Source organism: Saccopteryx bilineata, chromosome 9, assembly GCF_036850765.1.
Source record: "Saccopteryx bilineata isolate mSacBil1 chromosome 9, mSacBil1_pri_phased_curated, whole genome shotgun sequence".
Taxonomy (NCBI): Eukaryota; Metazoa; Chordata; class Mammalia; order Chiroptera; family Emballonuridae; genus Saccopteryx; species Saccopteryx bilineata.
In genome coordinates, this window is record NC_089498.1 from 25,202,912 (window position 1) to 25,220,000 (window position 17,089).

The 17,089-nt window shown below is 43.5% G+C and overlaps 1 protein-coding gene across 2 annotated transcripts in view; it reads right to left on the bottom strand.

The window, feature by feature from the left end:
- Positions 1–339: 339 nt before the first annotated feature.
- Positions 340–17,089, bottom strand: part of TMEM170A (transmembrane protein 170A) — a 20,739-nt gene continuing 3,989 nt past the window's right edge. Inside the window, exons 2-3 of one of the 2 annotated variants that reach the window (XM_066242846.1) lie at positions 4,407–4,508; positions 340–1,813 (exon numbers count right to left, since the gene is read on the bottom strand). In XM_066242846.1, coding sequence (XP_066098943.1) covers positions 1,683–1,813; positions 4,407–4,508 — 233 coding nt within the window. In that variant the 3' untranslated portion in view covers positions 340–1,682. Of the gene's footprint in view, positions 1,814–4,337; positions 4,509–17,089 lie in introns of both variants that reach the window. The other variant, XM_066242844.1, reaches the window with a different exon arrangement.

Below are 17,089 nucleotides of genomic sequence, written 5' to 3' on the forward strand. Positions count from 1 at the left end.
TTAATTTTTGCAATCCTTTCTGTTTTGAACACTACATTTTTCAGGCCTTTTGGTGAAAAGTAAAGTTAGGCAGTAGAAGAAAAATTTAAATAGCTAAAATTGGGTTTGAAAAAACTTTTAATATTTAATTCTCTTTAAGGACATAAATTCTCTTAAAGGAAAATGTAAAGGGCACAATAGAAGGCATATCTGAAAATTAAACTTGAGGCACTTTCTGGGAGTGACACCCAATATTGTAAAAGTGGGCTGAAGACCCATCTCTAAGTAACTAAGAAGACTTAAGTAGTTATTAAAACTGAGAAATCAACTCTAACACTAGTTTCAGCTGCACTTCTACAATTTTTCTTTTTTTTTTTTCATTTTTCTGAAGCTGGAAACAGGGAGAGACAGTCAGACAGACTCCCGCATGCGCCCGACCGGGATCCACCCGGCACGCCCACCAGGGGCGACGCTCTGCCCACCAGGGGGCGATGCTCTGCCCATCCTGGGTGTCGCCATGTTGCGACCAGAGCCACTCTAGCGCCTGAGGTAGAGGCCACAGAGCCATCCCCAGCGCCCGGGCCATCTTTGCTCCAATGGAGCCTTGGCTGCGGGAGGGGAAGAGAGAGACAGAGAGGAAAGCACGGCGGAGGGGTGGAGAAGCAAATGGGCGCTTCTCCTGTGTGCCCTGGTCGGGAATCGAACCCGGGTCCTCCGCACGCTAGGCCGACGCTCTACCGCTGAGCCAACCGGCCAGGGCCGGTTTTTCAAGAGCCAGTAATAACCAAAGTCACTAAGGAAAACTATAACAGAATGTTTAAAGTATTTTTTTATGTGCCTTAATGTCAAAAGAGTATCCTAATTCATCTGGCTTAAAATTTCCAACTTGAGCTGTTTAATAGGGTGTGTTTCCAATTAAACCAAATACAATTGATAGAATAAAAGAGATAGGAAAAGGTGGTACTGAAATTCTGAAAAAAAAAAGTCTCAATTAGCTAGCTTATTTTGATAAAATGCATAAAACAAATTCACATCTCTTTATATTAAATAATCAGAGGTCAAGATAGTTATCCATGAAATGTCACATCACTCAGTAGTTATCTCCTTTTTTAAAAAAAACAGTGGCATAAAAGCCACTACTTGTGTTATAGATTTATTTTCTGTTTTCTTTCACCAAATTTGTTCACAAAGCGACACTCAACCAAAACCTATTTGGCACTTACTATCAGGAAGATGTAGCAAAACAAGAGCCTGCCAAATTTTAATCAAGATTATATCAAATATCTTTTAGTACAGTACACTCTGCTCAGAAATAAACCAGTATTTTCCATAGTTTTTCTGAACTATCCAATACTGCATTTTCTCACAGAATATTCTCAATTTCAGTGCAAAGACAGCTAACGCAGAAGCACCGTTGACCTGGCTTTGGGAAAAGGTGCACCTGTCAAACTGTTTAAATTAAATAGCAAAACAAAAAAACAAAATGAAACTTGATTTGTTTTGGTTGAGAACAATAGGAGTCCTAAAAGATCTTCAATTCCTGGAGCTTCACATTTAAGAAAAAGCCAAGATGCTGTTCTTCATATTCTCTTTCATCCATGTTGCTTCCGTTTGAAAAATTATGAAAACACTACATTCCATGTTGTCTTCTTTTTGAGGATTCTATAAAACCTCGGTTCGACATCATAGCATCAAGGTGTATGCTATAGAGTAGCTAAAACCCGTAAAAAGGAGACCACCACGACACAGAACGTCTGCCCAGTGCCCAAGGTGAGGGCTTCAAATGGGATCATTTGTTTTCCTGCTGCTCGGTATACCCCGGCAATTGCTGCACCTGTTTAAAAATTCAAGAGTGTTAAAAGAAAAATCAAGATTAATATAATCAGGAAATGATAGCACTTACAACTCTACCTTAAGCAAAATGTTCCAGGTTCTTTTACAGTAAAACTTAAATTTATAGAAATACTTTGTTTTCCCTATTCTTTTTGCTGACTAGTCGAGGCTTTAAGTATTCCTTATACAGTTTGCAAAGTACGGATATGTGCTTTTAGATGTTGAAAGGTGACTCCTTAAACTGAGTCTCCTAGACATAGTGAATAAAACCATCTGGAAGTCACAACCCAAATCACAAAAACTGCAATTTCCACATGACCTGATTACAAACTCAAAAAACATCTCTTTATTCCCCATGCATTTAACAGGCACCTAACAAATTCTTGGCAATAAATGACAAAGAATCTTCTATGTGAGACTGAGTAAGAAATATTTCAGGAGAAACCATAGGGAATCCCCACTCCACATTCTACTATACTCAGAGTTCCCCTCAGGAAATGGATGGAGGAGGGAGGAGAGGGGTAGGAAAAAGAAGAGAGAAGGACTCTAAGCCTATAAAGTTGCTATTAATTCAAAGGGTGTGAGGGGAAAAATACTCAGGGATTTCTTTCTGTTCCCTATGTCATTAATCATGTTTCTTATGTTAGTAATTACAACTCCCTAGAGACTGAGTAAACAAAACAAACACAAACATTTGTATCTACTTAGGTACCCTCTGAGTTGCTGCAAGGACTCAGCAATGTACCAAGAAAGTGAAGATTTCATTAGTTTGAACAGAACTAATCCAAAGTTCTTAGATGACCCTCTCAAATGCTCCAAACAAAATTCTCCTTGGTCACAAGTGTGTTCATTCATTCAAATATTTAGGTACTTCTATGTTTTGTAAAGTGTGATCCCTATTCTTATAGTATACAGAATCTAGCTGGGGCCACAAGAGAGAGCACAGGCATGAAAGAGATTCTGAATGATTCAGACATACAGTGTCTCAGTCAAATGTCTACACAGTTTATAAATGTGATAGGAAGGCATATTAACATATTTTAAGAATAATATTGCCAATATCTGATTTGGTTTTCTGTAGAACTGTGACTTTGAAATGCCCACCTCTAATGACAATGAATACACGCTGTGCACCAGCATCTGAGAGGCACATGTTTCACTGAGCCCTTTTATAATTTAGCTCCCAAAAAGGTGGGTTGGGTAGAAAGAAGCCCAAGCAACTTGAACTGGGCCCTGAAGTGGGATCTGGATGATGAAGAAGGGGAAGAAAGAAAAAAAACTTACAGAAGGAGTAGCAATATAAGAAGCGAATGGACTCTATGCATAAAATCTTAAAGGCAGAAATAAATGTGGCATTTATTGCGCAGTTACGATGTGTATTATGTTATATACTTTATATACTCCTTATTTTATTTAATCATCACACAGCATACGAGGTGGGCAGTATTATCCCTACTTCACTGATGAGCAATCTGAAACAGGTCCTCAGAGTCAGCAATCCAGGGAAACCGGTGCAGAGGGTCTCAAAAGATATTGGATAAGGTCAGTACGGAAACTCCTTTATGCAAACAGGAGAAAACTGGCCTCCTTCCTGTGTTATCATGAAGGTTTCATCATTTACAGAACACATAGGAAAAAAGGCCACTTTGTCAATAAAACACCCCTCAAATCAAAGAGACAAAGTGAGATTCTGCTTGAAGCTCAAGGTTTAAATTTGAGGGGAAAAAGTAAAGTTACAAATTAGTAGAAACATTAAGTTTCCATTTTTTAAGACAATATTTATGTTTAAATGTATATCTAGGAAAAAGTCTGAAAGCATATACCAAAATGCAAACTGTGGTTACTATTTAGGGATGTGGCAATGGAGGATTTTTATTTTTGCTTTCTTATACTTTTTAATTTATATAAAATACACATGTTATTTCTATTTAATTGTAAGCTTTAAAAAATTTAGACTTATTCTCATCCCTGTGTCATGAACAAAAGCCAAGGGAAAAAAATAGGTAAAAATAATTTATAATATGAATGCTACTCCAATTCTTATTCAGAAAGTCTTGAGAGGAAAAAATAACCAGGTGCTTTTTAAAACCAGAATTCTTGTCATTGGAATTTTTCTTCCTTCTTTAAAAGTAACCACACCCGAACGAATGGAAGTAATTCATCAACCATCTTGTAATGCTACCAGTCAAGTGACAGCTGATGAGAAAGAAGCAGCAGCTTCCAAAAAGACAAATATCCTTCTTATGCTAGGAACCTGTGTCAGAAGATGTACCTCACAAAGCTTAGCATGGCTTCCCTGAAGCCAACAAGAGAAAATCCAACTCAGGAAATCAAAGATGTTAGCCAAGTAATGGGGGACCAAAGGTGAGGGAAAAAAACAATAAATAAAAAAAAAGGGACATGTGGTTAAAGGGTTAAAGACCACTCTTTTTCTTCATCCCACTCACACGTTTCTAAAATGGGTCCTGAAATTGACTGACGAGTCATAGGAAATATTTTGACTGGTATTTTAATGTCTAACATACTTGTCAAGATTCCAGCAGTAATTGGTCCCACGATGCCCATCAACAGGATGCTTACAGACATGAACCTACCATATTTGTGATGTCTGAGGGTGAAGAGGGCCAGTAATCCAGCAGGGACATGAAAGAAGAGAGAGGACACCAGTGCCCACAGGAACACACCATACCACATCTCTGCAAGGGAAAGCAAAGAAAGGTTGCAAATCACTGCCTTTCCCGGTGCGGCCATTACAAAGGGGTGGTCGTTATACCTGGTTACTTCTTTATCAGAACCATTCAGCTGCAATGTAGGTTCATCAGCCAAATATCCTAATGATGCTTTTAGAGGAACCAGCAAACTACAGCCACCACCTGTTTCTGTACGTACAGTCTTTTTTTTCTTCCCTTCCTTCTTCCCTTTCTTTTTATTTTTTTACAGAGACAGAGAGAGGGATAGACAGGGACAGACAGGAACGGAGAGATGAGAAGCATCAATCATTAGTTTTTCCTTGCGCATCGTAACTCCTTAGTTGTTCATTGATTGCTTTCTCATATGTCCCTTGACCGCGGGCCTTCAGCAGGCAGAGTAATTCCTTGCTCGAGTAAGCGACCTTGGGTCCAAGCTTGTGAGCTTTGCTCAAACCAGATGAGCCCGCGCTCAAGCTGGTGACTTCGGGGTCTCGAACCTGGGTCCTATGCATCCCAGCCCAACGCTCTATCCACTGCGCCACCGCCTGGTCAGGCTGTACACACAGTCTTATTGGAACACAGCCATACCCATTTGTTTAAGTCCTGTCTGTAGCTGCTTTCAAGAGACGAGAGCAGAGCTGAAATGGTGACAGGAACCACATGGCCTGCAAAGCCTACAATATTTACTGTCTGGCCCTTCACAGAAAAGTTGATCACACCCTGATAAGCTACCTCTATCTCCAAACACTGAAAAAAAGGTTTGCCCAGATTTGAAAATGGCCCTAAATCATTTACCCCCCATAACTACAAGCCTAAGTTCATTGACAGGGTACCATGCAATAAATCCCTGTTGATCTTTCCTGCCTTTGTCATTATTGTTTCCTAAAATGGAAAACTATACAATTATATATATTCAATAATCATTTTCAAGAAGACAATGAAGTAAATGCCAAACCACTGCCTCCTTTTAGGATATCAAAGCTCTTTGAGATATAAAGTAAATAACAAGAAATAGAAATGTTTGGCTTGAAGACAAACAGTAAGTGAGAGGCAGGTTAGGGAAGGAGCTGGTTCCTATAGACAACCTCTAATCACTCTTAAGATGACACTAATTCAGGAAATATTAAAATATTTGATCACCAACTATATATACAAACCTATGCATGAGAAACCTTGGAAAATACAAAAAAGGGAGGAGATACCATGTTGCCCTCCTGACTTTTTTTTTTTTAACAGAGAGAGAGTCAGAGAGAGGGATAGACAGGGACAGACAGACAGGAACGGAGAGAGATGAGAAGCATCAATTATCAGTTTTTGGTTGCTAAACCTTAGTTGTTCATTGATTGCTTTCTCATATGTGCCTTGACTGTGGGGCTACAGCAGACCGAGTGACCCCTTGCTCAAGCCAGTGACCTTGGGTCCAAGCTGGTGAGCTTTGCTCAAACAAAATGAGCCCATGCCCAAGCTGGCGACCTCGGAGTCTCAAACCTGGGTCCTCCGCATCCCAGTCCAATGCTCTATCCACTGCACCACCGCCTGGTCAGGCCCCTCCTGACTTTATAATTTGGTAAATGGCAGGTATAGCATATCCTCCCAGTGAGCCCAGGCAGGGCTTTAGAATTCTCAGGATAGCTCTCTCTAGCCACCATATAGGTATAGTAAAGGTGACACATTAGATAAAATCTTGTCCATCCTTGCACTAGAGGCAGGTAAATAACAGGCAATTTTAGAGATTAGTCAACAGCTTCACTCAGGGTTTCTCAATCACAGCACTATTGCCATTTGGACCAGATACCCGGTGGGTGGCTACCCTGTGCATGCTAAGATGTGGAGCAGCACTCCTAGCCTCTACACCCTTGATGCCAGGCACATTCCTCCCCAGTTGTGAAAATCAAACATTGCCAAATGCCCCCTGGAGGCAAACTACCCTAATTAAAAACTACTGGCCTGACTGAGGCAGAGGGTTTATAAGAGTTATAGCAGTTAAAGCTGCAAAGATAGATGGGGTCATGTTATGGTGAGCTATAAAGGCCAAACTAAGGAATTCAACCAATATGAACCTGACCAGGTTGGTGGTGCAGTGGATAGAGTGTCCACCTGGGACACTGAGGACTCAGGTTCAAAACCCTGAGGTCCCCGGCTTGAGTGCAGGCTCACCAATTTGAGGGCAGGGTCACCAATTTGAGCATGGGATCACAGACATGACCCATGGTCACTGGCTTGAACCCAAGGTCACTGACTTGAGCAAGGGGTCACGGGCTCAGCTGGAGCCTCCAGGTCAAGGCACATATGAGAAAGCAATAAGTGAACAACTAAGGAGCTACAACTATGAGTTAATGCTTCTTAACCTCTTTCCCTTAAAAAAAAAAGGAATTTAACCAATGTACCATTAAATGTTTTGGGCAGTAAAGCGTTGTCAGACATTATTCTCTAAGCCCTGTCTTACTCTCTTAGTAGGAGTACAAACTAGAAAGCTTTCTGGACGGTAATGTGGACATTTGTATCCAACAGTCACATGTGCATACCCGCTGCTGTAGTGATTGTACTTCCAGGAATACAGCCTACAGGAGCACACATGTAGGCAAGACCAGGTAGCAAGAGGTTCGCAGCAGCACTGTCTGTAATGGCAAACACTAGATCCAGCTGCATGGGAAACTGCGACAGACTACTTGTAAAACACATTCTGGTGCATCCACATAATGGAACATTACACAATCACACAAAAACGTGAGCTAGATCTTTCTGTACCGATAGGGTAAGATGCCCAAGCCACACTGGCAAGTAAAAAAACACAAGTTGCAGAATAGCAGAGAGAATAAGGTCCCATTTTGTGTAAAAAACAAAATACAGCATTTACATGTAAATGCTTCTACGTACTCAGAAAAGGCTGGACATGTTTATTTAATAAATATTTATAACATGCATAGGTGCTGTTCTAAGTGCTTTACCAGTATCAACTCACGTAATCCTCTCAACAACTCTGTGACGCATGTATTATAAATATCCCCAGCTCTGAGAGTGAGGAAATGGAGGCAGAGGGGGTGAAGAAATGTGCCCAAGCCCACACAGCCAGCACAAGGCAGGGCCCGGGTTCACCCTGACCCCGGAAGCAAGCCCCCATCCTCCGCGCTGCCTCTTGGTGTATACTAAGCAACGGAAAATTGTTGTTTCTGGAGAGTAGAATGAGTGGGGGGAGGGTTGGTGACAATTTACTTTTCCCTTTGATAAAAAAACAACGAAACTTATGCTTTAAAAGGACCTGTTAAGGAAGGTTGGTCCGATTGGGGTGAACAGTTAAAGAGGAACCAACGAGGAGCATCAATTGGCTTGGGGAGAAGGGAGAGTGAAGAGTGAGAAGCAGGTGGACCAGCATCTTTTCTTGAAGCTGGATTTGAGTTTTAAGTACCTACTGTGTGTAGTTTTTTTCCCCCAGATCAATTCCTTTTTTCGTCCAGATCAATTCCTTATTCTTTTTTTTTTTTTTTTTTTTTTACAGGGACAAAGAGAGAGAGAGAGGGATAGATAGGGACAGGCAGACAGGAACGGAGAGAGATGAGAAGCATCAATCATCAGTTTCTCATAGCGACACCTTAGTTGTTCATTGATTGCTTTCTCATATGTGCCTTGACCGTGGGCCTTCAGCAGACCGAGTGACTCCTTGCTCAGGGACCTTAGGTCCGAGCTGGTGAGCTTTTTTTGCTCAACCCAGATGAACTCATGCTCAAGCTGGTGACCTTGGGGTTCGAACCTGGGCCCTCTGCATCCCAGTCTGACGCTCTATTCACTGCGCCACCGCCTGGTCAGGCCAATTCCTTATTCTTAGTGGAACTAACAGAGTTTAAGGGTGGGAGTCACACCCCCCAAACCCCCCTTGGCATTGTCTCTGATGACTGCACTAACCTTTGCTTATTTTGAGTCAAATACAGCGTCAATTGATACAATATTCTACATATACCTAAAATAGGATGCCTAGCTCTTGTTTTGAATAAAAGGCTCTGAAGGAAAGTATACAGGGTACCCCACCTACAGCTCAACGCTTGTTAAAAATAACAAATGACTGAGAGTCTATGGCACTTTGGTTCTGGTGAAAAACTATCAGATAGCTATAAAAAGTTTCAAACAGTTTGTGAGCTTTTAGTTTTCTTTTTGCTGAACAAGATATATCTTCAGAATTGTTTTATAATAGCCTGACCAGCTGGTGGCGCAGTGGATAGAGTGTCGGTGTGGGATGCGGAGGACCTAGGTTCGAGACCCCAAGGTCGCCAGCTTGAGCGCGAGCTTATCTGGCTTGAGCAAAGCTCACCAGCTTGGACCCAAGGTCGCTGGCTCGAGCAAGGGGTTACTCGGTCTGCTGAAGGCCCGCAGTCAAGGGCCTTCAATGAACAACTAAGGTGTCGCAACGGCAACGAAAAACTGATGATTGATGCTTCTCATCTCTCTCCATTCCTGTCTGTCTGTCCCTATCTCTGATTCTCTCTCTGTAAAAAAAATAAATAAAAAATTGTTTTATAATACTGTTGAAACTAGTCTATTTTGTTTGATGACTTTTTGTAAATTCGGTGAAAACAAGTTAAATCATGAAATATGGACTATAAAGTGATTAAATAGTTGTGTTCCAAGCTTAAAAATTAAATATATAACATTTAAATGACTAATATACATGTACTATATAAAAAGGTATTTACTAATTACTACCCTTCCTCTCCAAAGAAAAAACCACCTTTCCAGTCAATAGTGTTGATCAGAAATTGCCAATAAGAACTGCAGGCAGGATGGCCCTGGCCAGTTGGCTCAGTGGTAGAGCATCAGCCCGGTATGTGGAAGTCCCAGGTTCAATTCCTCGTCAGGGCACACAGAAGCCCCCATCTGCTTCTCCACCCCTCTCCCTCTCCTTTCTCTTCATTTCTCTCTTCCCCTCCCACACCCAAAGCTCCATTGGAGCAAAGTTGGCCCTGGCTCTGAGGATGGCTCCATGGCCTCCGCCTCAGACGTTGGAATGGCTCCAGTTGTAGTGGAGCAACGCCCCAGATGGGCAGAGCATCGCCCCCTGGTGGGCATGCCAGGTGGATCCTGGTTGGGCACATGCAGGAGTCTGACTGCCTCCCGCTTCTAACTTCAGAAAAAAAAAAAAAAAAAAAAAAAAAAGAACTGCGGGCAGTATTCTGATTCCCGAAGGTTTGAGTCCTGTCTCCTTCAGAAACAAACCTACACTACTTCAGCCTCCTTTCCAGCCGCAGGCTGGGAGCTATTCTTGCTTCTGCTGCCCAGGAGACTTGCCCTCTGCTCCTCCCCAATAAAAGTGCACCCACCAGAGCTCTGGCACCCACAGATCCCTCTTGCCTGGGCAGCTTCTGCTGCACCCTAGCACACTGAGAGTAGCCTGGCCCCGCCAGCCTAAGGTCCTCTCATATGCCACCCTACCACCAGCTCATCCCCAAGCCACAGCACAGCACCATGCATTCGCTTCCAAAGTATGTAGTTAAACCCCATCTTAAACCTCACAGTCCTTACCAGCTACTCCCCTAATTACTCAGAGACTCTGACCTCCATAACACCACCCAGTGTGCAAGCTAAGCTCTCTGATGGCACCAGGAATGCCACTGCCCCAAGGAAGACAAGTGGGATTGCAAATCTGCCTCCAAGACACACAGCAGGTGCCATGCTAACTGCTGGCTGCCACCACTGACCTGACAGGGCTCCTTTGCCCTACTGGAGCTCCCCAAATTTTAGAGATAAGCACTGCTCTCTGCAGTGACTCAAGGTACTGCTGGCACCTGGCTTCTTATTGGCTGCCACACAATCATTGGGGAGTAAACTTGGAGTGAGGCTTTGATCTGCCAGAGAAACACTAAGTTAACTTCCATAAAAGTGGGTATGGGCCTGACTAGTAGATAGAGCATCGAGCTGGGATGCTAAGGTTGCGTTGGAAACTGTGAGGTCGCCAGCTTGAACACAAGTTCACCAGCTTGAGCGCAGTGTGGCTGGCTTGAGCATTCTCTCTCTCTCTCTCACTCTCTCTCTCTCCCTGCCATGTGAGGACATGGTGAGAAGGCAGGCCAAAAGGGCCCTCATCACCACACAACCATATGGGCATTCTGATCCTAGACTTGCAGCCACCAAACCTATGAGAAAATAAATGTCTGTTACTTAAGCCACTCAGTCATGGTATTGTGTAACTGCAGCCTGAGCAGACCAGGACACCAACACTCAGCTGGTGCCACATCTGGAGCACAGGCCCTGCTCACGGGGATCTGCTAGGCTACCAACCTACACCTCAATTTTCCTAAAAGCTGAAGGGCTTTTGGCAAACAAGGTCTGGCATAGCAGGTCAGCACCTCCGAGTTTCTGAGAAGGGTAAGCACACTGCACCCTCCTACAACCCTGAGCTACAGCCACTAGCTACCTTAGTGCCTGCATATTTTATATAGTATCACTTAAATCGCTTTATGTAGAAAAAAGACTTCTTTATATTAGATGAGTAGTATACTTAAGGAAACACTTTTCAGATGGATGAGTTTATTATAGAACTCTAATAAACAAAGGCAAACCTCAATCAATAAAATACTTTAAAAAAGCTAAGTCATTTCCCTTTAATCTACTGCACCTTAATTTGCTATTTAATAGCTATTTATTGATTATGATAATAGTACTTTTTATTTCCCTTGTTCAATGCTGTTGGGAAAACAGCTGTTAGGCTTGCTCACTGGTTTACTGGCTGCAAGCACTTTGCTTGCTCAGTGCACGAGCAGGTGGCAGCGCCCCACGTGTATCTATGCAAGGCTATGGGTGCTTGCGCTCAGTGTGGACTGCGAATGGCGGATTGCCTGTCCGCTAGCGTGAAGGGCCATTTTGCTGTCCAACTGCCTGAGAAGCAGTTTTCCCTGCTTGCTCGTCCACTTGCGAGACTATAAAACAGGAACAGCCCAAAGCTTTCTGGCTCTGCAGTTTCTCTACTGTCTGCCCGAATCCAATGTGGACCTGCCTGGCCTTGGCCACCAGCATTACAAATACAGTATCAAAAATCTCTGTCTTCATATCTCACAGTATTTCCTTGTTCACTGTTTCAAACCAAGTACATCATCATCAGCTTTGTTTATTTTGGTAGCTAATGTCACATCACTAATGTTGAAGTATAAATCAAATAAGTAATCTGTAATAAAAAATAATAAGAGGAACTCAGGTTAAGCACTAGTGGACAGAATGGGCCTCAAAGATGTCCACATATCCCCCCAGAGCCTGTGGGTGTGGCAAAGGGAGTCTGCAGGTGTTATTAGAATAAGCATCTTGAGAGACTATCCTGGATTTTCCAAGTAGGCCTAATGTAAACAGAAGGGCCCTTATAAGAGTGAGGTAGGAGGGTCAGAGTCAGAGAGAATGGAAGATGCTATGGCTTTAAAAGGGAGGAAGAGGCCAAGAACCAAGAAATGCAGGTGACCTCTAGAAGCTGGAAAAGGCAAGACACCAATTCTTCCCAGGGCCTCCGGAAGGAACACAGCACTGCTGACCTCGTTTGGGCTCTGACTTCCAGACTGTAAGATGATAAATAGTGGTGTGTTTAAGATACTAAAACTGTAGTAAGCTGTTACAGTGGCAACAACATTAAGAGTTCATTCCTTCAATAAATATTTATTTAGCCCACTCCATATGCCAAGCACTTCAGCAAAAACAACATGAGAATACAGATAATCCTGCCCACAAGAAACTAATTATCTTTAAAAATCTATTTCTCAGAAGGACATTTCAGTTAAAGAAAAAAGTCACATAGGTTACAGAATCCTCCAATTGAGTTCTATATTGATAACAAGGGTTTGTAATGGCTGGTTCCCTAGCCCTCTAATGGCTACAGCTGAGTCACCTAAATTCCAAGCAAGACCTCAAGGTCAACCCAACCCCAACCAACAGAAACGGAAGAAGCCAACGCCAAGTGGGCAGCGAGGCTTAGCACTCAGCCATTCTTTCAGCTGGCCCCACTCTACCTTATGTTCCAGGTCAAACAACTGTATGAACACAGCCAGTTCCTCCGCAGCCAAGGTTCAAAGAAAGTAGACCACATCGATCTTCCTGGCAGCTGCAGTCCTACCCTGTCCTGCAGCTCAGTGCTGCAGTCTTGATTCTAACTGCCCAAAAGCCTGCATCTCACCACACTGCCCACTGTGAGGTCCCTCTCACCTGAATACCACCCACCTGCCAGGGATTCCCTTGTAAAGTAAGAAATACATATATGTTGGTCTCCACCCCTGCTTCTTGACACAGAACTTCTAAAACCCTTATAAAAAGGGGTGCTATGAAAATCTTTTGTTCTAATATTTAGTCTTTGACCCTGGTTCCTGACAGAGCTCCTAAATGCCTTAAAATCTTCAGAATCGGGCCCTGGCCAGTTGGCTCAGTGGTAGAGCGTCGGCCTGGTGTGCAGGAGTCCCAGGTTCGATTCCCGGCCAGGGCACACAGCAGAAGCACCCATCTGCTTCTCCACCCCTCCCCCTCTCCTTCCTCTGTCTCTCTCTTCCCCTCCCGCAGCCAAGGCTCCATTGGAGCAGAGTTGGCCCGGGCGCTGAGAATGGCTCCGTGGCCTCTACCTCAGGCACTAGAATGGCCCTGGTTGCAACAGAGCAACGCCCCAGATGGGCAGAGCATTGCCCCCTGGTGGGCATGCCGGGTGGATCCCAGTTGGGTGCATGCGGGAGTCTGTCTGACTGCCTCCCCGTTTCCAACTTCAGAAAAATACAAAAAAAAAAATCTTCAGAATCATCTTTTGTTCTCCCAGGGTGACTCTTAGTGGTCTCCTGGATGGGGGCCTGGTCTCCATAAAGCCAACATGATAAGCTTGGAACTGGCAGCACCTCCCTGTTCTCTGGAGAAGGGAGAGGGGCTGGAAGTGGAGTTAATAATCAATCATGCGTATGTGATGAAGCTTCCATAAAAATACCAAAGTAACCAATGTCACCCCAATAAATTCAATAAAATAAAATAACAATAAAAATTCTCTTGAGACTTCCTCTTTGACCTCTGTTGTTCTCAAATGGTTGGAGATTTTCTCATCTTTTTTTTTTTAATTGACATCTAGTTTGATTCCTTTGTGGTCAGAGAACATACTCTGTATGGAAAAAAAAAATTACAGACTAAGGAAAGAATGGGAAGAATGAAAAAGATGAAATAATTGGGTCCAAAGGACATATAAAAACTGTAATGTTCTCTCTTTAGGCTTTGTCTTCATGGAATTAGACACATCCACATTGTAAAAGGTATATGGTGCTGAAAAAGATGTGGTGTGCTGTGAGAATCATTGAAGGAAGCATAAAAAATGTGTCCATCCAAATGGATGAACTCCACAGACATCAATGAGCTAAAGCAGCAAATACAAGAATGTATCCTATGATTCCGTTTAAGCAAATTACCAAAATGGACAATGTCAACTTACTCTATTTAAAGTCAGGATAACAGTTGCCCCATTACAGAGAGATAAGGAACAAAAGGGACAAAAGCTCTGTGCTGGTGATATTCTGTTTCTTGATCTCGGTTCTGGTTTCACGGATTTGTTCTGTTTATGAAATTTCAGCACGTTAAACATAAACAGGTACTTTGTAAGTATAACATTCTTCATTTTTAAAAGGGAAGCCTTCTGTTGACTAAGAAGTTCTTTTCCTCCTTCCCAAAATAAGAGGAGAGTTATTTCTCATTTCTCAAATTTCAGAGTGTTATAGAGAACCATTATCCCAATGGTGGACTTGCAGGGAGTTCACAGTTGAAGTTCATGTTGAAGCTCTTGGGATTCCCTTCTGGAGAAAAGGCCCACCAATACCTCTTCCTCCCTTTGTCTCTTCTTGCAGGTTATAACACCTTATTAGTTGAGACAACACTGGGGCAGAAGTTATTGCTCTGAAAGATGAGACCACTAGAGAATCACAGTTTCTGATGATCCCTCCCTCTTATTAATAAATTTTTTCTCGATCACCCTTGTGCACATTAGAGTTGTAACACTCAGGAATAGTTCTAGTATATGTCATCAAATCAAGGCTTGACTAGATCAGCCTTCAACCAAGTCTAGGTTTGACTAGTTTGGTCTTCAATCAAATCAAGGGTTGATAGATTGGCCTTCAATCAAATCAATAGTTGATCAGATCTAAGCCCTTAACCTATGGGATCTGAGGTTAACTGAAGGTAGACAGTGTCAGAACGGAACTGAATTGTAGGACAACCAAGTGATGTCAAAGAATTATCTGATGTGTAGAAAACCTACACATCTGGTGTCAGAAATGCTGTGAGTGTGGTAACAGTGTGAGAGTAAAGGAAAACAGTGAGTTTTTTCTAGATACTCCTCCACTCCTACCTAACAATGATGACTTGCCCACCGGAACTACCAACTATAGGCTGCCACCTCTCTCCCAACACTGCTGACGGACTGCCCTATCACCCCTGATTTCTGAGTGAGCCCCTGGCTTGCCTCACCCCAATGGTCTTGGTCCTAGCATAGCTAGATCTTGTCTGTCCTGATGTGGCCTTCCATCCATTCTCTATACAAAGGCAGAAAGTCAGTGATAATGGGAACGAGGCTTCTTGTTGAGGTGATGAAAATATTCTCAAGTTCCTTGCAATGATGGTTGCAAACTCTGCAAATATACTAAAAATCATTGAATTGTACACTTAAAAACAAACAAACAGTAAGTCAGATCAGCCCTCCTCTGCTCAAAACCCTTCAATAACGATCCCCTCCCCATCCTGCCTTGCCCACACTGTTCCATCCTTTGAGTTGGTCCCCTTTATGTTTCCTTCTTTTTTTTTTTTTTTAGAGACAGAGAGTCAGAGAGAGGGATAGATAAGGACTGACAGGAACGGAGAAAGATGAGAGGCATCAATCATTAGTTTTTCGTTGCAACACCTTAGTTGTTCATTGATTGCTTTCTCATATGTGCCTTGACCACGGGCCTTCAGCAGACCAAGTAACCCCTTGCTCGAGCCAGCGACCTTGGGTCCAAGCTGCTGAGCTTTTGCTCAAACCAGATGAGCCTGCACTCAAGCTGGCAACCTCGGGGTCTTGAACCTGGGTCCTCCGCATCCCAGTCCAACGCTCTATCCACTGTGCCACCGCCTGATCAGGCAGTCCCCTTTATGTTTCTTAAGCAAGCTCCTGTTCCAGGGCCTTTGAACCTGTGGCTCCCCCACCCAGAATACTCTTCTCCCAACAGCTATGGGGCTCACTCCTAACTTACTTCACATTTCAGTTTCAATGACATCATGATAAAGAGCTTCCTACCCTATGTAAAATAACATTCCACCTGGTCATAAAGAGCCACCACTTATTATTCCCCCACCCAGCCTCACATTCACCACCAGCTGTTCCTTTCTACCCTTTTGAATTTTGTTTATTTTCTCTTTCTCCCCATTGTAATGAAAGCTCCTTTGTTAAGTACTGTATCTTACTTGGTGCCTAGAAAACAACAGGTATGTATGCCTGACCCATGGAGGTGCAGTGGATAGAACATCAACCTGGGATGCTGAGGTCCCAGGTTCAAAATCCCAAGGTCTCCAGCTTGAGCACAGGACCATCAACATGATCCCAAGCTTGAGCAAGAGGTCACTGGCTTGGCTGGAAACCCCAACTCCACCCCCGATCAAGGCATGTATGAGAAGCAATCAATGAACAACTTAAAGTGATGCAACTATGAGTTGATGTTTCTCATCTCTCTCCCTTCCTCTCTCTCACTAAAAAAAAAAAGGTATGCTATAGGCACTGAGTAAATATTTGTTGAGTGAACGAATAAGTAACTGGAACAAGTGTGACCCCATTCTTTTTATTTTTATTTTCATTTATTGATTTTAGAGAGAGACAGAGAAACATCAATTTGTTGTTCCACTTATTTATGCGTTCATTGGTGGATTCTTGTGTGTGTCCACACTGGAGATTGAACCTGCAACCTTGGCATAACAAGACCAGGGCTATGTGACCCATTCTTTATTATTTTTTAAATTTTTATTTATTGATTTTCAGAGACGGAGAGAGAAAGGCCCGGAGGCTGGATGAGTGGGTAGAGTGGGAAGCATCAACCCGCGGCTGATTCTCACATGTGCCTTAACCAGGCAAGCCTAGGGTCCCAAACCAGCGACCTCAGCACCCCAGGTCAATGCTCCATCCACTGTGCCACCACAAGTCAGGTAGTGTGACCCATTTTTTTTTTTTGTATTTTTCTGAAGCTGGAAACGGGGAGGCAGTCAGACAGACTCCCGCATGCGCCCAACCGGGATCCACCCGGCACGCCCACCAGGGGGCGATGCTCTGCCCATCTGGGGCGTCGCTCTGTCTTGACCAGAGCCACTCTAGCATCTGGGGCAGAGGCCAAGGAGCCATCCCCAGTGCCCGGGCCATCTTTTGCTCCAATGGAGCTTCGGCTGCTGGACGGGAAGAGAGAGACAGAGAGGAAGGAGAGGGGGAGGGGTGGAGAGGCAGATGGGCGCTTCTCCTGTGTGCCCTGGCCAGGAATCTAACCCGGGACTTCCGCACGCCAGGCTGATACTCTACCACTGAGCAAACCGGCCAGGGTCAGTGTGACCCATTCTTGATTCCAGAAACCACACAACCAAACATTAGTAGG